Source organism: Lissotriton vulgaris, chromosome 4_1 (genome assembly GCF_964263255.1).
Source record: "Lissotriton vulgaris chromosome 4_1, aLisVul1.2, whole genome shotgun sequence".
Classification (NCBI taxonomy): domain Eukaryota; kingdom Metazoa; phylum Chordata; class Amphibia; order Caudata; family Salamandridae; genus Lissotriton; species Lissotriton vulgaris.
This window is the reverse complement of record NC_141691.1, coordinates 174106319-174128847: the sequence shown is the minus strand read 5'-3', so window position 1 is coordinate 174128847 and position 22529 is coordinate 174106319. Positions and strand designations below refer to the sequence as shown.

The window sequence follows — 22529 nt, the reverse complement described above, 5'->3', positions numbered from 1 at the left end:
TTTCCTGTATTTGTGAGCAATTTTGCTGCATTAGCAAATAACTGCTGGGCAAAATATGTTATTTCAAAATATGCTTTCAGTCGTGGGATCGCACGTATTTAATTTTCAACACATTTATCAGGCCACCTCAAGAAGGAGTAAAAGGCATATCTGAGCGAAATGTAAGTATCTATACAGAGCAATGGTAAATTGCCAGTAGTGTCGTGCTCAAAAAGTGATCGCAATGATATAATCCAAGACTAATTTGCTGTAATACCATATACTGATGATGTCTTTCTATGGTTTTGTTTTCTATAAACAAAAGGAACATATTATCCACATACAATGCATTTAAATGCATCTGGAACTCATAATTCGGATGTGTGAGATTGGGGGTGAGATGTAGTTTGTGCGGTTTTAAGCAAAGAGATGGAACTCGGTTGTTAATAATTAATAAATAATTACTTTTACAGAGATAAGGTTAAGTGGATGTTAGATAGATGTCCTCCTGGTCTCTTTATTCGATTGCATTAGCTTGTTTACGGTAAAAAAAATATTGGCTATTGTAAATAAAAGGTAAGGCACTTTCTGTAGTAGGGGATCTCTGTGTATAGTCATAATCTAGTGAATAGTCCCGCTCATGTGCGTGGACCCCGGCAATCAAAAATAATCTCTTAAGTTGTCAAAATAATGCAGAAACTGCAAAGACACTTAAGAGAGAATTTAAAGACAAATAATGCAGCCTATATCCACAGGCTACACTGTCCAGTACTTCAACTAGAAATTCCACCAAAAAACACCACAAACAACACAGCCTGCCAGTTTATACCATAGAGAAACTTGCCTCCCCCAGTCAAAGACTCTGGAATGATAGAGAGGAAGTAGGGAAAGACAAGCCCCATAGGCTGCCATTATGTGGCTTAAATAGGATACTGTGCCTTTAAGAGAACTTTCCAGAACTTCTCCCAGTATCCCAGAATGCATAGCAGGTCCCTCTACTTTCAGTTCTTTTTTCCGGCTCCTGCTTACAGGACCCTGGCATTGAGCTCTCCCTTGTTTCAAGGGTTTATTGGATATTTTGGCACTTTTGAGTTCTAAAAGTGTTGCAGTTTACTTTCTTGGTGTTCTCTTTCTCTTTTTTGTGCTGTTTTAGGCGTTTTAGGGCTCTAAAATGGCTGGCCTTTTTAATAAGTGCCCAGCATGTGGAAGGAAGAAGGCCAAGACGGATCCCCATGATGTCTGCATCGTGTGCCTCCCTGAAGATCATGTCCCTGAGGATTGTGTCATCTGCCAGCAGTTTTCTGCTCGGACTCTGAGGGACAGACTGAAGATCAGGCTTTCTGGCCTTGAGGAGAGGTGTCTGCAGGCTGCAGGTGGGTCTGGGCAGGCTGGGAAGGTTCCCTCTGCCTCTGCTGAGGCCTCTGGGGGGCTCCCCAGGGGCAGGAAGTCCAGCAAACGCTCCCGGTCTCCGTCGACGTCGATTGCATCGACGACGACGTCGAGAGGGATGACGGCGGTGTGCTCCCCTTCTCCCCGGGGCTCCGGGTCGAGACGGCGTGACGGCTCGACGTCGAAGATCATGGAGAAGTCGCCGTCGAAGCCACCGTCGACGTCATCGTCGGCGTCGAGGTCTTCCTACCGATGCCGAAGGCGGAGTGACAAGCATCGACGCTCGCCGTCGAGGCAACATCGACGCTCGCCGTCGAGGCGACACCGTCGATCGTCGTCGAAGCACCGGTCGACGTCAAGGGGCTCCTCGACGTCGGGAGCATCAAGAAGACGGCGACGTTCGTCGTCGAAGACGGAACGCTCAACGTCGAGGAGGCGGCGTACGACGTCGCGTAAGAAGAGTTCAGCGTCGAGGAGTCGACGTTCGACGCCGAGGAAAAGAGGGTCGACGCCGAGGAGACGGCGATCGACGCCGGAGTCGAGGAAGCGTCGTTCGACGCCAGAAAAGCGACGCTCTGCGTCGAGCAGAAAGCGGTCAGCGTCTAGGAGTCGGTCAGCCTCTCCAAAACGGCGCAAGAGGGATTCTAGTCCCAGAAGTCACGCTGCTTCAAGTGGAGGACGCAAGAGGGAGCGGTCACCTGCTGATGGGGCTGGCTCTCCGCACCCTTCGCCTAAGGGGTCACCGGGCTCGGTGTACTCCGAGGTGTACACACCATCTCGGCCTAGGACTCCGACTCCTCCCCCTGTTCCTAAGGAGGACCCTCCACCCAAACCTCCACTCCCGGCAGGAGACCCTCCACCACCTCTGGTCCCTCCGCATGGGCCCACCCCGCAGCCGAAGGTTCCTCCGCCGAGATCCACTTCCCTGCCGTCTCTGCCTGTTCCTCCTGAGGGGACCCCAAAACCGAAACCCCGTGAGGAACCAAGGAAGACCCCTCCACGAAGACCGGCGGAGCGGCTACGGGCGGGCAGGTCTCGCTCTCGCTCTGGGAGAAGGGAGAGATCGCGACGCAGATCATCCACGAGGTCGAGACGCCGCCATAGGAGGCGCGAATCTCGCTCACACACGAGGTCCTCTGGGACCAGGGACTACTCTCCTACCCTATCGGGGTCACCGGACACGAGAGTGTCCCCGATAGATGACCTGGTGATGTTCCATGACGTCCTTTTAAGGGGCGCTGCGAAGTTGGGCATATCCCTGACGGTGCCTACTCCGAAAACGTCAGTCATTTTCGAGACTTTACATCAAAAGCACCTGTCTCGTCCTCTCCTGCCTCTGGTGCCGGGCCTGGAGGAACCGGCTATGGCCCTGTTTCTCACCCCTGCGGTGACGAGGGCGGCTCCATCAAGGTTGCTGAAGAAGTACCGGGCTCCTGATTCGGATCCGGCCTTTCTGAGAACGGAACCCCCTCCTGACTCTGTCATTGTGACGGCGGCCCGCAAGCAGCATGCCACCACTCCGTCCTCCACGGTTCCCCCGGATAAGGTGTCAAGGTGGATGGATTCGGCGGGGAGGAAAGTCTGTGGAACTTCCGCTACCTCCATGAAAGCTGCGAGTGCCACGGCACTGTTGGGCCGATACGACCGCGCCCTCTGGGACTCCCTCGAGCGATTTGCAGAGCATTTGCCTTGGGAGAAGCGTGAGGACTTCATGGAAGTGCTGAGTGAGGGGATGCTGGTGGCGAACCAGATTATCAGCGCAGCAGCGGACTCTTCCCTGTTGGCTGCTCACGGATTATGTGACCCCGATAGGGTAGGAGAGTAGTATATCTTGTTGTTATTATTTACTACTCGAACATGGCGCCCATATTTTCAATTCGAATGGACATGGAACCTAGGTCCAGTCCTTTGTTCATTTTTACTAACTCCGCATCTCTACGGAGTTCGGGAAGCAGTTAAATGGCGTGTTGACATTTGTTCGGGTAAACGGATCGAGAGCAAGAGGAACCCCTTATACGGCGGGAATCTTTGGTCGTTAAGGTAGGAGCGGAGACGTTTTAGCACATCTTTCTTGACTGCCATGTAGAACGTAAATGTGGTAGTAAAACCATTGCGTTTTTTTCATCTAACAGATTTTTTCGTTCGAAGACAAGGTAAAGCACCACCTTACTTTGCTTGTTATTAAACTTATGGCACATAGGATAGGTAGAAACGGAGACGTTTTGGCACATCTTTCATTACTGCCATGTAGAACGTAAATGTGGTAGTAAAACCATTGCGTTTTTTCACCTAACAGATTTTTTCCATTTGAAGACAAGGTAAAGCACCACCTTACTTTGCTTGTTATTAACCTAATGGGACACAGGATAGGTAATCTTTAGTTCTAACCTAATTCATTTCGTTCTTGCAGCGAGCATAGATCATCTTTTACAGAAACTGAACACCAAACCCAGCGAGTGAGGCGTAGTCCTTTTATCATCACACAGGTTAAATACCAGGTACTACCATTAAATCTAGTAATTTACCCCCGTGAACTACATTGAAAATAATTTTTGACCACAATTCTTACATATTCTTATATGTTTTATTTCCAGACACGCCCCTGATGAAGGCACCGCAGAGGCGCCGAAATGCATAGGGCTCTTTTGTGATAAAATGTTTGCACATTGTTTGTAGCATATATAAGGAATGAAGCTGAATTATTGAATATGTTATCATGAACCAATGTTAACACTGATGAATTGAATCAAATGTTTTTGTTACGATAAATGCAAATAATTCATGAAAAAAGGAAAAGAGAAATCAAGTAAAAATTTAAAGATAACAACAATAAAAATAAGTACAAAGTGAAAAAGTTGTCAAGAATATTTAAAGCGCGGAGCGCCAAGTGAACAGTGCCCGATTTGACGGGCCCAAAAACTCGTCATAACCACTGCTCACGGATTTTGCCACAGTATCAACCAACGACGCCGCGCATGGCTCCGGCTTACGTCCCTGAAACCGGACGCACAGCAGAGGGTGGCCAACCTACCGTTCTCCGGTGAGACCCTCTTCGGGAAGCATGCGGACAATGAGATGGCCCGCATGAAGGCGGAGGCCGAGACGCTAACGGCTGTGGGTCTGGAGAAGCCTAAAGAGACCAAGAAGACGTACCGCCCTTTCCAACGGCGGTTCGGCGGGCAAGGCCGAGGACGGGGCCAGGCTTCGGGGCAATCGCAACAGCAACACCAGTTCCGTAAGCCGTTCCAGAAGCGCCAGAAGGGCAGGGGAGGCCAGCAGTCTGCCCCAGCGACCAAGGGCCAGGCTGGGTCTAGGCCCTAGGAACCTACTTCCCCCGGATCTGTTACCCACTCCGGTAGGGGGAAGCATTCAATTTTTTCTGGCAGAGTGGAGAAAAATTATTCAGGACAAGTGGGTGCTGAATATTGTTTGCAATGGATACAGTCTTCGGTTCACCAGTCCTCCTCCAGCAATTCCTCCGGTCAGCTCGCAGTTTCAACTGCGCGAGCTTCAGGCGGAAGCGGATATCCTGTTGAGGAAAAGGGCGATAGAAGACGTACCTCTGTCTCAGAGAGGAAGAGGACTGTACTCCAGGTTCTTTCTGGTTCGCAAGAAGGACAAGAACGAGTTCAGGCCCATTCTGGACTTGCGACAAGCAAACAAGTGGATTTGCAGGGAAAAGTTTTGCATGCTGTCGTTGCATCAGATTTATCCTCAGTTGCAACAGGGAGACAGGCTATGCGCTATAGACCTACAGGATGCTTACTTCCATGTGCCCATTGCACACAAACACAGGAAGTTCCTGCGGTTCCAAGTCGGCACCAATCACTATCAATACACAGTACTCCCATTCGGACTGAAGTCTGCGCCGAGAACATTCTCGAAGTGCATGGCGGTGGTGGCTGCACACCTGAGGATGAACAAGGTGTTTGTCTACCCGTACTTGGACGATTGGCTGATCAAGGCATCCTCCTTCTCGGAAGCGGAGCACACTTCCAGAAGACGTGCGTTCTCTTGAACAAGCTGGGGCTGCACATCAACATGGCCAAGTCTGTGCCGACTCCGGTCCAATGCATACAGTACTTGGGAGCCTCCATCAATACGCTGTCAGCAAGCGTGTCTCCTTCGGAAGAGCGACGATTATCACTCCTTCGGAAGGCTCAGGCTCTTATGACAACTCCATCTACAACAGTGAGGACGGTGTCTTCTCTACTGGGATCTATGGCCTCTTGTATCTTCCTGACGCCACACGCACAGCGGCACATGAGACCGCTGCAGGAGTGCTTGGAGGACCAGCGGGATCAGAGGAAAGGATCCTGGGACGACAGGATTCAACTGTCGCTGCATGCTCTTCAGTCTCTGAAGTGGTGGTGTTCGGCGGAGAATCTCATCAGAGGGGTTCCCTTTCACAAGGACATTCCCACGCAGACTGTCGTGACGGATGCTTCTCTCCTGGGATGGAGAGCGCACTCTGGGACTCTACAGATTCAAGGAACGTGGTCGCCGATGGAGGCCACGTATCACATCAATTTCCTGGAACTCAGGGCTGTTCACTTGGCACTGAAGGCCTTTCTTCCGTCCTTCCAGACCAACTCTCTGCTTGTACAGACGGACAATACCACCACGATGTATTACCTCAACAAGCAGGGGGGCTCGAGATCACGCACTCTGTCACAGGAGGCGCAGACGATCTGGCACTGGCTCCTAGCCAGAGGACTGATGATAACGGCCACTCATCTACCAGGTGTGCAGAATGTTCAGGCAGACGCACTGAGCAGACTGGTGCAGGAAAACCACGAATGGGTCATAAACGACGAAGTACTAGGAGAAGTCTTCGCAAGGTGGGGAACTCCAGAAGTAGATTTGTTCGCCACCGCCGAAAACAGCAAGTGCAGAGACTTCGCTTCCAGGTACTTCCAGCAAGGGACGCTGGGGAATGCGTTATGGATCAACTGGACAAACAGCTTTCTGTACGCCTTTCCTCCTATTCCCCTGATTCCAGCGGTGCTCATCAAGCTGGCCCGGTCCAGGGCTCGGATGATACTCATCGCCCCGGAGTGGCCCAGACAGTGGTGGTTCACGGACCTACTTCACCGGTCTCTCCTTCCTCACATTCGGTTGCCGTGCAGGCCGGACCTTCTCACGAAGTTCGGGGGACGGATGTTACACCCCAACCTCTCGTCTTTGAGTTTGGCGGCATGGCTCCTGAGTGCAATATGGCCATCTGAATCTGCCCGATGATTGCATGGACATACTGAAGGAGTCTAAGAGACCTTCCACTCGGACTTCATATGCTTACAAGTGGAAGAGGTTTTGTATCTGGTGCCAGTCTAAGAACCATGATCCTACGACCTGTAAGGAAGATGTCATCCTTCCTTACCTTTTACATTTGGGGCAGTCTGGCCTTAATGTCCATTCCATTAAGGTACATCTTGCTGCATTGACTGCCTACAGGAAATGCCCTTCACAGACTACCTTGTTCCAGATCCCTGTGATCAAAGATTTTCTGGAAGGCTTGAAGAAAGTATTCCTTCCTGTCAGGCTTCCCTCGCCTTCATGGGAATTGAATGTGGTGCTGTCCAGATTGATGAAGGAGCCTTTTGAGCCTATTCATAAGGCAGCGTTGCAGCACCTGTCCTGGAAGGCGGCGTTCCTCGTGGCCATTACATCTGCCCGCAGGGTGAGTGAAATTCAGGCGTTGTGTTGTAATGAACCTTATACTGTATTTCATGCTGCTAAGGTTGTTATGCATACTCACCCTAAATTTCTTCCCAAGGTTATTTCTGATTTTCATGTCAACCAGACTATAACTTTGCCTACGTTTTTTCAGAACCCTTCATCCCCAGCGGAGAGGTCTCTCCATTCCCTGGATGTTAGGAGGGTGTTGAAATTTTATCTGGATAAAACCAAAGATATTCGTAGGTCTGACCAGTTGTTCATCAATTATGGATCAGTCAGGACGGGTCTTGCGACCTCTAAGCAGTCCATCTCTGGGTGGATTGTGTCCCTCATACAATTGTGTTACCAAAAGGCTAATAAGACCTTAGGAGGTAAGCCTAAGGCTCATTCCACCAGAAGCAAAGCTGCCACAACGGCTCTGCTCCGTAACGTGCCGATTGCTGAAATCTGCAAGGCAGCCACTTGGAAGTCGGTTCATACCTTTGCTAAGCATTACTGCCTGGATACTGACGCCAGGGCAGACGCTCAGGTTGGGCAGGCTTCGCTGCGGAATTTGTTCGCACAGTAGTGGCGTTATGTGTTTGTTCTCCACCGCCGCTTTGGTGTGGGGATGGGCTTGCCATTCTATTCACTAGATTATGACTATACACAGAGATCCCCTACTACAGAAGGAGTAGTTTCTGTCCTGTAACTCCAGTTCTGTAGTAGGGGTATCTCTGTTATAGTCATAAGCGCCCGCCCTCCTCCCCGGTGGAGATATTTCATCATGTGAAGAATGCGACAGGTCTGGCGTGCTTCGCCTTCAAAAAGAACTGAAAGTAGAGGGACCTGCTATGCATTCTGGGATACTGGGAGAAGTTCTGGAAAGTTCTCTTAAAGGCACAGTATCCTATTTAAGCCACATAATGGCAGCCTATGGGGCTTGTCTGTCCCTACCTTCCTTTCTATCATTCCAGAGTCTTTGACTGGGGGAGGCAAGTTTCTCTATGGTAGAAACTGGCAGGCTGTGTTGTGTGTGGTGTTTTTTGGTGGAATTTCTAGTTGAAGTACTGGACAGTGTAGCCTGTGGATATAGGCTGCATTATTTGTCTTTAAATTCTCTCTTAAGTGTCTTTGCAGTTTCTGCATTATTTTGACAATTTAAGAGATTATTTTTGATTGCCGGGGTCCACGCACATGAGCGGGACTATTCACTAGATTATGACTATAACAGAAATACCCCTACTACAGAACTGGAGTTACAGGACAGAAACTACTCCATCTTTTTCAGCTTAAAGTTTGTATCACTACATCTAAATCAGAGATAATTTCTTGTAAAATGACATATTTGATTTACACATGTATAAATGAATGCATTATCGTATTTGCATTTTTTAAAAACATTAAAGGTTGTTTGAAACGCTCTATGTGAGAACTTTGAGGATAGATTGATGCATGATTTTACTTGCTATTTTCCCTTCAGGTATGTTGCAATAGATTTCAGTATTAGGCGTATAAAAGCTAGGTAGTGACCAAGAAAACAATGTTTTTTGGTGCATTAAAGGACCCAGGGCCTGAGCTGCTGCAGTGGCTGTACGGCTCCTCAGCCAAGAAGTGTATCTCTGATATATGTCGGGTTTGGGTTTTGCATCAGGCAGGATTATGACTATCTTTCTTTGCAAAGACAATCTGAAGTCTGCATTTTCTGATTTACAATAGCTTTAACACTGGATTAAGCCAGGGAAACGCTTTAATAAACCAGGCCATTATTTTCAAACACAAGAATATGTATAATCGCAGATTCTGCACTCATGATTTAGGGATGCAACTAAGTTAACTCGATTTATTTGCATTTCCTGCATCCTTTTGGTTCTTGCTACTCTCCCAAGCCCACTGTTCTGCCCACATGAGAAGTTAGTCACAACACTTGCTGTTCAGCTTTAGTCTTCGTCTATCTTCTTCTCTCTTTACCAGAAGACAAGCTAAAAATAAACTAGGTTCCTCATCCTATTGACCCTCCACAGGAAATTTGGGATTATTTCCCAAAACATGCCTTTTTCCCTAATACTGATTTGTTATTTGGGACATTTCCATTTCCTGCAACTGCCCTTTCGTCCCTATAAATGGAGCCTGTCTGGGACCTAGCACAGGAGCAGCCGGTGTGTCACATATTAATTACTTTTCTAAACTGTCATTCGCAAAACTAGTAGGTCTGAGTACAATGTGTTAACATTTATATGCCCCTTAAACATAGGAACACTAGAAAAACACAAAAGTAGGACTGTGCTGAAGTCTCAATTGCCTTCAGAACAGTCCTAATTTGCCTCTTGATCCCAGTTTGCAAGATGGGATTGAAGACATTGTTTTATCCGTGATGTAATATCTTGAATTTCCAGGTGCAGTTTTTGCGTGAAAGTTCTTATCTGACATCCAAGTTGATGGCTGCAGAGGAGTTACAATGGACTTGGGTTTTAGTCATTGCACTGGCCACTAGATTCTTTATAGTCTGGAGACAGAAGAACAGTCTCCAGACTATAGTGCAATTTCCACAACTGACCATCACTTAAGTGATGGCCGTAGAAAAGGTCGCAATGCTAGGGTCATAAAAAAAGTCTTATTCACTGAAGCTGATGTAAGTAGTAGTGTCATGTTTTTGTGACTTTAATAATTATTTGTAACTTTGACAACTGATAATGAATTATGTGTATACTGTGGATACAAAGAGTGAGTTTTTTTTAATTTAAAAACATTTTTAATAGCATTTTATTCATTTCAGCGAAAACATTTTATTGGCATTTTGGACAATGCAAAACAAAGGGTCAAACCCTGAAAATCAACATGGAATGACACAGCAGCAGGGATGTAGTGATCTTTCCAGTGCAGTCGTCAGCCCTCCTTACAGACTGTTTGCAGGCTCTCCACTCTATCCTGCATAAAAACAACACTGTCTTACCCACCACCCGCCTGGTCCTACTGGTTAAAACATTAATGCCTAATACATCCAGTCCATTCTTTTCCCCGCGTTTTCACGGGGGCTCAGGCACAATGCTGGAAACGAGTTATCTATGCCCATGATATTTTACTTTCTTTACCAATGTGGTTCTTAGGGTCTGACACATGTACATTTCTTATACAGAATAACCAGGGCAGTCCCCAAGCCATCATCTGTAGTAGATTTCCTTGTTGCCAGCCTCATTGCTTTTTTAACCGTCAGCAGTTGGTTTCTGCCATCTACGCATCTTAACTCTGGTTTATAAGGCATTTAATGGGGGCAGTGCACATGACCTTCAAAAAGTTTTCACACCATATGTTCCTCCACGCTTTCTTAGATCGGCTAGTCAAGGTCTCATTGAAACCACGAAGATAAGACGAGCTAGAGGGGGGGGGGGGGGGGGGGGGCGAGCTATATCGCACTGTGCGGCCAAGCTTTGGAACAAACTGCCTCTGTCTATGAGGCTTCAACCGAATCTCCAGCTCTTAAAGGAAGAGTCTGAACACCCGGCTCTTTACAGCCACATAGGCTTTGTCAAATAATCACATCCTCTGCCCTCACAACCCAGCGCCAAGACGCTTCGTCATTCGAGCGCTATATAAGCATTAAACCTAAACATGCTGAGGAGCCCATAAAGAAATCTCCCCACTTAAGATCATCACCATTGTCAAGTTCTGGCCAGCCAAGAATTGTCTTGTTGGGGGCTCTTTTCTTGTTTTGCAGCCTCTCCAGACATTCATTCATTTTCAAAGCCACTGTACATTGTAGGAAATCTGTTATCTTGGTGGAATTCTCCACGAGCCTTGCCTCGTGGCGTGCACCGACGCGAATATGGACAACATAAGTGTCTTTTTGATGGAACAGGGCTATTAAGGAATATATAGTCCCTGTGTGACGTGGTGGCTAGCTGGTTCTAGGGGCCTGGCTACGACCGGTCACTGTATGTCCATAATAAGGGTCCAGAAAAGGTGGACAAAGTCCTCGAGCCCTGAAGAAATTGCCGCTACAGTTGACAGGCATTGAAACATGTCGGCCCATCATCGTGCGAGCAAAAACAGCAGCTATTTCTACAGGATAAATGGTGTCGAAAACGTCTTGTTTAAAAAATCTAAACAATAGCAATACTACGAATTTGAGTTTTATATTGAGAGGGCTGCTGCTGTTGTGAAGCACTTTAAAAAAGAATGTTGATTAATCACCTTTACTGAGTACATCAACCCCCTGAAGTTGAAGGGCTGGGTTGGTCTAGTTGGAATTTGTCCTGGTGACTGTAGGTTGTACACAGATGTCAGTAGCGACAGCCTTACTCTCTGGGCTACCTTACCAGCAGTAAAAGGTACTTCAACACCTGCAGCAAGATTTGTGCATAAACACGTCTGGTCTAACGCATGACTGCCAAACACCGAGAGTAGAGCTCCTCTGAAAGAGCCTGGCATTGCTTCAGGGACATTTTCCACAAAGAGGCAACTCCTTCAGGTGCTGTTGGTTATTCTCCAGTAATTGTGGTTGTGGTTTAAGAGAGAGGTTTTGAATTAATTGCATGAGCTACGTAAACGTCTGAGTATGGCTTTTCTCAATTTAGGTGTTGATGAAACTATCAGCTGCGGACGTTGGAGTAAGAGCATAGTAGTTTACTAGAAGCTGTGAGGTTTGAGTAGATGCACAGTGTTTTACGAGAAGCTGTGAGGTTTGAGTAGATGCACAGTGTTTTACGAGAAGCTGTGAGGTTTGAGTAGATGCACATTTGATTACTAGAAGCTGTGAGGTTTGAGTAGATCCAAAGTGGTTTACTAGAAGCTGTGAGGTTTGAGTAGATGCACAGCGTTTTACGAGAAGCTGTGAGGTTTGAGTAGATGCACAGCGTTTTACGAGAAGCTGTGAGGTTTGAGTAGATGCACAGCGTTTTACGAGAAGCTGTGAGGTTTGAATAGATGCACAGTTGATTACTAGAGGCTGTGAGGTTTGAGTAGATCCACGGTGGTTTACTAGAAGCTGTGAGGTTTGAGTAGATCCACAGTGGTTTACTAGAAGCTGTGAGGTTTGAGTAGATGCACAGTTGATTACTAGAAGCTGTGTGATTTGAGTAGATGCACAGTGGTTTACTAGAAGCTGTGTGATTTGAGTAGATGCACAGTGGTCTACTAAAAGCTGTGAGGTTTGAGTAGATCCACAGTGGTTTACTAGAAGCTGTGAGGTTTGAGTAGATGCACAGTGGTTTACTAGAAGCTGTGAGGTTTGAGTAGATGCACAGTGGTTTACTAGAAGCTGTGAGGTTTGAGTAAATGCACAGTGGTTTACTACAAGCTGTGAGGTTTGAGTAGATGCACAGTGGTTTACTAGAAGCTGTGATGTTTGAGTAGCTGTACAGTGGTTTACTTGAAGCTGTGAGGTTTGAGTAGATCCACAGTGGTTTACTAGAAGCTGTGAGGCTTGAGTAGATGCACAGTGTTTTACTAGAAGCTGTGAGGTTTGAGTAGATGCACAGTGGTTTACTAGAAGCTGTGATGTTTGAGTAGCTGTACAGTGGTTTACTAGAAGCTGTGAGGTTTGAGTAGATCCACAATGGTTTACTAGAAGCTGTGAGGTTTGAGTAGATGCACAGTGTTTTACTAGAAGCTGTGAGGTTTGAGTAGATGCACAGTGGTTTACTAGAAGCTGTGAGGTTTGAGTAGATGCACAGTGTTTTACTAGAAGCTGTGTGGTTTGAGTAGATGCACAGTGGTTTACTAGAAGCTGTGAGGTTTGAGTAGATGCACAGTGTTTTACTACAAGCTGTGTGGGTTGAGTAGATGCACAGTGGTTTACTAGAAGCTGTGTTGTTTGAGTAGATGCACAGTGTTTTACAAGAAGCTGTGATGTTTGAGTAGATGTACAGTAGTTTGCTAGAAGCTGCCTCAAGGCTCCAAGCTTGTGCTTTAGTTCATTATGTTTCTTGGATCATCTGTCGTTTTCGGTGACTTGATTGCAGTTGAATCATCCATTTGTTTACAAAACCAATATTCACCTGCAAGTCAGTAGAGTATTGTAAAGTAGAGCCCGTTTCATCATCTGTCTGAGACATGTAAGTAACTTATTTAAATCAGTATAGACAGTGGTGCTAGAGCACTGTTTAGGTATCATGAAAGCAGTGATGCTAGAGCAGTATTTGGTTATCATAAAAGCAGTGATGCCGTATCGCTGGTTAGGTATCATGAAAGCAGTGATGCTAGAGCGCTGGTTAGTTATCATGAAAGCAGTGATGCTGGAGCACTGGTTAGGTATCATGAAAGCAGTGATGGTAGAGTGCTGGTTAGGTAGCTTGAAAACAGTGATGGTAGAGTGCTGGTTAGGTAGCTTGAAAACAGTGATGCTAGAGCGCTGGGTAGTTATCATGAAAGCAGTGATGCTGGGGCGCTGGTTAGGTGTCATGAAAGCAGTGATGGTAGAGTGCTGGTTAGTTATCATGAAAGCAGTGATGGTAGAGTGCTGGTTAGTTATCATGAAAGCAGTGATGGTAGAGTGCTGGTTAGGTGTCATGAAAGCAGTGATGGTAGAGTGCTGGTTAGTTATCATGAAAGCAGTGATGGTAGAGTGCTGGTTAGTTATCATGAAAGCAGTGATGCTGGAGCGCTGGTTAGGTATCATGAAAGCAGTGATGGTAGAGGGCTGGTTAGTTATCATAAATGCAGTGATGCTAGAGTGCTGGATAGGTATCCTGAAAGCAGTGATGCTACGGTGGTATATTGTTATCATTAAACAGTATTACCAGTGTTTAGTTATCATTAAAGCAGTGATACTAGAGTGCTGCTTTGTTATCATGAAAGCAGTGATGCTTGAGCGCTGATTGGTTAGTTATCATGAAAGCAATGATGGTAGAGTGCTGGTTAGTTATCATGAAAGCAGGGATGCTGGTTAGGTAGCTTGAAAGCAGAGATGCTAGAGCGCTGGTGAGGTATCATGAAAGCAGTGATGGTAGAGTGCTTGTTAGTTATCATGAAAGCAGTGATGGTAGAGTGCTGGTTAGTTATCATGAAAGCAGTGATGCCAGGGTGATGGGCAGCTATCATAAATGCAGTGATGCTGGATCACTGGTTAGGTATCTTGAAAGCAGTGATGCTAGAGCGCTGGTGAGGAACCATGAAAGCAGCGATAGTAGAGTGCTGGTTAGTTATCATGAAAGCAATGATGGTAGAGTGCTGGTTAGTTATCATGAAAGCAGGGATGCTGGTGCGCTGGTTAGGTAGCTTGAAAGCAGAGATGCTAGAGCGCTGGTGAGGTATCGTGAAAGCAGTGATGGTAGAGTGCTAGTTAGTTATCATGAAAGCAGTGATGGTAGAGTGCTGGTTAGTTATCATGAAAGCAGTGATGCCAGGGTGATGGGCAGCTATCATAAATGCAGTGATACTGGATCACTGGTTAGGTATCTTGAAAGCAGTGATGCTAGAGCGCTGGTGAGGAACCATGAAAGCAGCGATGGTAGAGTGCTGGTTAGTTATCATGAACGCAGTGAATGTAGAGTGCTGGTTAGTTATCATGAAAGCAGTGATGCTGGTGCGCTGGTTAGGTAGCTTGAAAGCAGAGATGCTAGAGCGCTGGTGAGGTATCATGAAAGCAGTGAAGGTAGAGTGCTAGTTAGTTATCATGAAAGCAGTGATGGTAGAGTGCTGGTTAGTTATCATGAAAGCAGTGATGCCAGGGTGATGGGCAGCTATCATAAATGCAGTGATGCTGGATCACTGGTTAGGTATCTTGAAAGCAGTGATGCTAGGGCGCTGGTGAGGAACCATGAAAGCAGCGATGGTAGAGTGCTGGTTAGTTATCATGAAAGCAGTGAATGTAGAGTGCTGGTTAGTTATCATGAAAGCAGTGATGCTAGGGTGCTGGGCAGCTATCATAAATGCAGTGATGCTGGAGCACTGGTTAGGTATCTTGAAAGCAGTGATGCTAGAGCGCTGGTGAGGTATCATGAAAGCAGTGATGGTAGAGTGCTGGTTAGTTATCCTGAAAGCAGTGATGCTAGGGTGCTGGGCATCTATCGTAAATGCAGTGATGCTGGAGCACTGGTTAGGTATCTTGAAAGCAGTGATGCTAGAGCGCTGGTGAGGTATCATGAAAGCAGTGATGGTAGAGTGCTGGTTAGTTATCATGAAAGCAGTGATGCTATGGTGCTGGGCATCTATCGTAAATGCAGTGATGCTGGAGCACTGGTTAGGTATCTTGAAAGCAGTGATGCTAGAGCACTGGTGAGGTATCATGAAAGCAGTGATGGTAGAGTACTGGTTAGATATCATGAAAGCAGTGAATGTAGAGTGCTGGTTAGTAACTATGGAAGCAGTGATGCTAGGGTGCTGGGAAGCTATCATAAATGCAGTGATGCTGGAGCGCACTGGTTAGATATATTGGAAGCAGTGATGCTAGAGCGCTGGTGAGGTATCATGAAAGCAGTGATGGTAGAGTGCTGGTTAGTTATCATGAAAGCAGTGATGCTAGGGTGCTGGATAGGTATCTTGAAAGCAGTGATGCTAGAGTGCTGGATAGGTATCTTGAAAGCAGTGATGCTACGGTGGGGGTTGTTATCATTAAACAGTGACACTAGTGTTTAGTTATCATTAAAGCAGTGATGCTAGAGTGCTGCTTTGTTATCATGAAAGCAGTGATGCTTGAGCGCTGATTGGTTACTTATCATGAAAGCAACGATGGTAGAGTGCTGGTTAGTTATCATGAAAGCAGGGATGCTGATGCGCTGGTTAGGTAGCTTGAAAGCAGAGATGCTAGAGCGCTGGTGAGGTATCATGAAAGCAGTGATGGTAGAGGGCTAGTTAGTTATCATGAAAGCAGTGATGCTAGGGTGCTGGGCAGCTATCATAAATGCAGTGATGCTGGAGCACTGGTTAGGTATCTTGAAAGCAGTGATGCTAGAGCGCTGGTGAGGTATCATGAAAGCAGTGATGGTAGAGTGCTGGTTAGTTATCATGAAAGCAGTGATGCTAGGGTGCTGGGCATCTATCGTAAATACAGTGATGCTGGAGCACTGGTTAGGTATCTTGAAAGCAGTGATGCTAGAGCGCTGGTGAGGTATCATGAAAGCAGTGATGGTAGAGTGCTGGTTAGTTATCATGAAAGCAGTGATGCTAGGGTGCTGGGCATCTATCATAAATGCAGTGTTGCTGGAGCTCACTGGTTAGATATATTGAAAGCAGTGATGCTAGAGCGCTGGTGAGGTATCATGAAAGCAGTGATGGTAGAGTGCTGGTTAGTTATCATGAAAGCAGTGATGCTAGGGTGCTGGATAGGTATCTTGAAAGCAGTGATGCTGGAGCGCTGGTTAGGTATCATGAAAGTAGTGATGGTAGAGTGCTAGTTGGTTATCATGAAAGCAGTGATGGTAGAGTGCTGGGCATCTATTGTAAATGCAGTGATGCTGGAGCACTGGTTAGGTATCTTGAAAGCAGTGATGCTAGAGCTCTAGTGAGGTATCATGAAAGCAGTGATGGTAGAGTGCTGGTTAGTAACAATGAAAGCAGTGATGCTAGGGTGCTGGGAAGCTATCATAAATGCAGTGATGCTGGAGCGCACTGGTTAGATATATTGAAAGCAGTGATGCTAGAGCGCTGGTGAGGTATCATGAAAGCAGTGATGGTAGAGTGCTGGTTAGTTATCATGAAAGCAGTGATGCTAGGGTGCTGGGCATCTATCGTAAATGCAGTGATGCTGGAGCACTGGTTAGGTATCTTGAAAGCAGTGATGCTAGAGCGCTGGTGAGGTATCTTGAAAGCAGTGATGCTAGAGCGCTAGTGAGGTATCATGAAAGCAATGATGGTAGAGTACTGGTTAGTTACCATGAAAGCAGTGAATGTAGAGTGCTGGTTAGTAACCATGAAAGCAGTGATGCTATTGTGCTGGGAAGCTATCATAAATGCAGTGATGCTGGAGCGCACTGGTTATATATATTGAAAGCAGTGATGCTAGATCGCTGGTGAGGTATCATGAAAGCAGTGATGCTACGGTGGAGGGTTGTTATCATTAAACAGTGACACTAGTGTTTAGTTATCATTAAAGCAGTGATACTAGAGTGCTGCTTTGTTATCATGAAAGCAGTGATGCTAGAGCACTGATTGATTAGTTATCATGAAAGCAATGATGCTAGAGTGGTGGGTACGTATAATGAAAGCAAAGATGCTTAAATGCTGGTTAGGTATCATGAAAACAAATGATGCCAAAGTGCTGGTTAGGTATCACGAAAGCAATGATGCTAAAGTGCTTGTTAGGTGTCATGTAAGCAATGGTGCTAAAGTGCTTGTTAGTTATCATGAAAGCAAAGAACACATGAAAGCCATTCCACCACAATATCACTGTTCTTCAACAATGAAAGTATTAAATTAGCATTAACCCTCCTAATTTTAAATGCTTATGAATCCTTCCTTGGTTGATTTCAGGGGTTTAAACGGATGTAACCCACACCAGCGAATGTCTCTTAGCTTCTCTTTTGAGTCATTGCAAAGCTCAAGGAATACTCGCATCTTCATTTTAAACGATAACCTTTCACAATAAATATTAGTTGTGTTAGTATCTACTTATTTCATTCCGGTGTGTTCCTCAAAGAGCAATTGCACACTTCAGTTCGTGAGTTCAAATCCCTACAAGGCCCACTCAGAGGTCCACCCTAGAGGTTGGTAAAGTGAGTACCATGAGAGGTTTATAGTAACATCTAATATTTATAGCGCTTAGAAAATGCAGATGGGTGGTGTGACGCTCTATATAAAAATAAGCTTTGATTAATGTACATCAGTATTAATGTTCCTAATAATGCGATGTGAAGCATTCCTGCTTTAATCGTCTCTCTAATATATTTACAACTTGTCATATTTCAACAGGTGCAGAAGCAAGATTCACCAACCGGGGAAACCCATCCCTGGCAGCGGAAGTTTAACCTCGACTATTTAGCACTGGTTTTCAACTCGGCATCACCCTCACCTGTACAGAAGGTAAGAGCTGTTTATGAGGGTGCTGCTAGTTACTTGCAGATTTCCATGAGGACATGTCATCCAGAACTCGTTTTCTGGAAACCTGCCATTAAGAGGATTGAGGTTATGAGGAATAGAGGTTGCCTGCTGAGAATAAAAAATAGATGCCATGTATGGAGGCTCAGTTCTGGATAAGCAGCGCTAACATTACAAGCAGAGCTTCAGCACAAACAGAATATAGCAACAGCAAGGAGAACTAGGGAAAAATCTATAGGGAAGCATTGACCGCAAACCTCAAACGTATGTGCCCATGGGGTGCAATAGGCGTTTGCGCCCACTTTGCGCACCCCGCGGGCACTTTGGTATTTCAGAGGGGGATTTAGACGGTTGTGCATCCCCTTCAGTAATACCAATAGCGCTGGCACACCTAAAGCACTAGTGCTACCTTCAGTGGCCATCCTCTCATTTGCATAGGGTTATACCCTATGCAAATGAGGGACTTTGTTTACCTCTGTGCCCACGCCGTATTAGAGACGCGAGTGCAGAGGCAAAGAAGTTCTGAGGGGTATGCAGACAAAATATCGATGTTTTAATATTGATATACCATAATATCGATTTTTTTTTTTTAATATCGAAGGGACATAACATAGACGGTAAGTAATATCAAATTTTTTAATATCGAAGGGACAGAATTTCAGAGGTAAGTAATATCGATTTTGTTAATATCGATGTAAGTAATATCGATGTTAATAATATCTATATTAGTAATATCAATGTTACTAATATCGATTTTTATAATATTTTTATGTATATTATTATGTATTTATTATGTATTCTTTTTCTTTAATGTTATTTAAGTAAATTTTGTATTTTAGTACAGTAGCGGGTTGTGGGTTTATAGGAGAATAGGGTGGGAAGTAATTTAATTATACTAAATTAATTATTAATTTATTAGGAATTATAAAATCGTTTAAATTAATTGGTAATTAATTTTTATTAATTGGTAATTTATTTTAATTAAATGATTAATTGCTAATTATGTTTGTAGCGGGTTATGGGTTTATAGGGGAATAGGGTGGGAAGTAATTTAATTATACTAAATTAATTACACATTTTTTAGGAATTATAAATTAGTTTTTATTAATTGGTAATTAATTTTTATTAATTGGTAATTTATTTTAATTAATTGATTCATTGATAATTATGTTTGTAGCGGGTTATGGGTTTATAGGGGAATAGGGTGGGAAGTAATTTAATTATACTACATTAATTATACATTTTTTTGGGATTATAAATACATTTTTATTAATTGGTAATTATTTGTTTATAATTGGTAATTTATTTTAATTAATTGATAATTATGTTTGTAGCGGGTTATGTGTTTATAGGGGAATAGGTTGGGAAGTAATTTAAATGTAATTAAGTAATAATTTATTTTCATTAATTGTTATTGCTAATTATATTATTGTTAATCAATTATTAATTGGGAATTAATTTTTAATATTTGGTAATTCATTTTAATTAATTGATTAATTGATACTTATGTTAAGTGTATTATTTTATTAGTGGCGTTTGTTGTGCTTTCATAGGGGAATAGTGTGTAAAGTATTTGATATGTAATTAAGTAGTTAGTAAATCTATAGTTGGGTATTGATAATTCATTTATTGGATATTAATTATTAATTGGTAATTATTTTATAAATAATTATTTATTGGTTTTTGTAAATAGTTTAGAATAATTCAATAAATTTTTTAAAAATAATTTAAAATATTAATTCTTTTTTATAAGTATGTTATTTTTAACTTCTACGCTATCCAACACTTTCCCTACTTTTGCACTCTTTGGAGTGCCATTAGTAATCTTTACCCCTACGCTATCCAACACTTTCCCTACTGTTGCACTCTTTGGAGTGGGAATAGTAATTTTTACCCCTACGCTATCCAACACTTTCCCTACTGTTGCACTCTAACTATTACCAATTTCCCTTGACTTGACGGGGGCACCTAAAGACTCGACGCCAGTTAAAGGTCGTTCGAATACTCGTGTGAGGTATCTAGAAGGTACCGTAGACCTTATCCCAACCCCACACAACTTACCGCATCTGCCGTCGCAGATGTCACTGGCCCCGGGAAATTCCCCAGGAGGGGGCTGTAACCCCTCCTACAAAGGAAGGGGCCTTGACCGCCTTTCCTTTACTTCCGGCGACCCATCCTTAGAAGGGACCGCCTCCCCATTGAGGGGCCAATGGCCACCTCTCCCGAGCGCTCCCATCCGTGTTGGGTGACGCCCACTCATAGGGATCTACTAATTAGTGCTCACCGATCATGACCTTACCGCCACAGGCCCGGATAGTTGACCGGCTATCCGGGCCCCCCACAAAACTCCTAGCTAAAGGTCATGTTCCAACGTTTTTAACCATGCTAAGAAGTCTCCTATGAGTAACTCATTTCCCACCCGAGACAAATGCACACCATCCCCTAGATACATAATGTCATCATTAATACAACCGTGCGAGATAGAATGCAATGTCCTGGAACGAAACAACCTACTCACTTTGTTATTAAGTTTTCTAACAGAATGGTTCAAAGCAGGGATCGAAACAGCCCCCCGCCACACTTTTCGTGGGATCATATGAGACCACCCAATTATGCACCCCGGAACTTTCCTCGCCAACCAACTTACAGTGGAAAGCATTGCCTCCAGGAGAAGTCGTCTACCGGTGGTGGCCAAATCATTGCCCCCTAAATGTACTATGACTATAGACGGCGGTGACCTCGTCCGCCCTAACAAACCCTCAAAGAATGCCTGAAACTGGTCAATACAGAGACCGCCCCTTCCGTAGAAGGACATTCTGTACCCGTATTCCCCAGCTACGTGAATCATGTCACCTGCTTCGAATACGTCTGCGGCACGCCTCACGTATGAGTGGCCCACGACCCACACCTCTTTTCTCACAGCCGGTGATGTCTGACCGCTGGCCTGGTGTTGGGTCGACTGCATAGTCCGCCCCGCCTCGAAGGCTTGCGTAACTGAAAACCAAACAAAAGACAAGAAGCGTGAGTACATTATTACAGCTTCACAACATGTGCAACCGCACATACCTCTTATAACAATTGGAGGACCAACGCCCCACTCGTTTTACTTGTTCCACATTAAGACCCCTGGCTGTAGCTTCCGTGGCAGCCCCTATCCGAAAGGAATGGGTCCCAAACTCACCCGGGTCCAAGCCCGCTGCGGTAATTGACATCGCGAGCACCCGCTGAAACTGAAACTTCGTCAGTGGGGTGGCGTCCGCGTGTCTCAACAATGTCCCCCCCCATGATGCCACCCTTCGTGCTAGGTAATCTTCTAAACACTTCACCGGACACATGGAAGACCCTGAAATCCTGCGAATGACTATGCAGTCTCCCACCCCACCTTGATCGGTTTTTGACTTGACAAAGGATACAGTCATCGTCTCACCCCTGATCTGAACGTGTTCCTGGCACAAACCCCCCACCACATCCCGCTTGTTCCTTGCTACCAGCTCACTTATCCTCATTGCCCCGTGAAATGCAAGCGTAAAAGCAGCTCGGAACAAACAGGCCTCGAACTGAGACGAGCATGTGGCGGGGAGTGTGGCCAGCAACTGGGACAACCTATCCAGACCTATCGGGCGCCTCTCATCTACTTTGCGACCCTCAAGGCGTTGCCACCCACGCAGCGCTTTCTGTACCACAAAAGACGCTGTCGGGTCCTGGATATTATGCGCCCTGGCAACAAAGGAAATGGCAGCACGATGCCTCTGGGCTGTAGCCACCGACTTCCCAGCCTTACGCAAGGACATCAGAAAATGTACTACCCAATCCTCATGCCCCCAAAGCCCCCCTCTCTCAGTCCCCAAAAAGGCTAAATAAGCCCGAAACGCCCCTTCGTATGCCTTCCTCGTCCTTGGTGCTAGACTCTCTCCCACGAGGTAACGAAGTTCGGGGCACCGAGAGACCAGAGAGCTTCGGGAAAGGGTGCTGGCTCTGGGTCCGCTGAGGGAAGGAAACCCAAGAAAGCCTGCATTTGAAAACGAGACAGTGCATCAGCAGCCTGATTCATCACCCCCGGGACATGTTTTGCTCTGAATACCACGTTCAGTTGCATACACAGTAAGACAATTTCTTTAAGCAGCCTTAGAATCATTTTACAACGTGCTGCCTGACTATTGATGCATTCTACAACGGTCATATTATCAGACCAAAATATGACAGAGTGATTTTTGAATCCATCGGGCCAGGTTCTGAGGGCCACCAAGATGGGAAACAGTTCAAGGAAAGCAATATTACTCGTCAGCCCCCCTTCATGCCACCATGTTGGCCACCTTTGTGCCGACCATTTTGTGCCGAAGATGGCGCCGAAACCCATGCTTCCCGCTGAATCCGTCCATAGACCAAGCTCTTCAGAAGACAAGGCCGGTTTGTTCCAGACGACTCGACCATTGAAATCCGCCAAAAATGCTAACCAAATACGCATGTCCTGGCGGACCTCGGCCGATAATCTCGTGCGATGATGACCCTCTTTTAGGCCGACCATCGCCTGG

At 45.5% G+C, this 22529-nt stretch overlaps 1 protein-coding gene across 1 annotated transcript in view; it reads left to right on the top strand.

The window, feature by feature from the left end:
• GAB3 (GRB2 associated binding protein 3) overlaps window positions 1-22529 on the top strand; it is a 394003-nt gene that overhangs the window by 349877 nt on the left and 21597 nt on the right. Inside the window, exon 9 of the mRNA XM_086918495.1 lies at window positions 17872-17982. Within this exon, the coding sequence (XP_086774621.1) occupies window positions 17872-17982 (111 nt within the window). The remainder of the gene's footprint in view (window positions 1-17871; window positions 17983-22529) is intronic.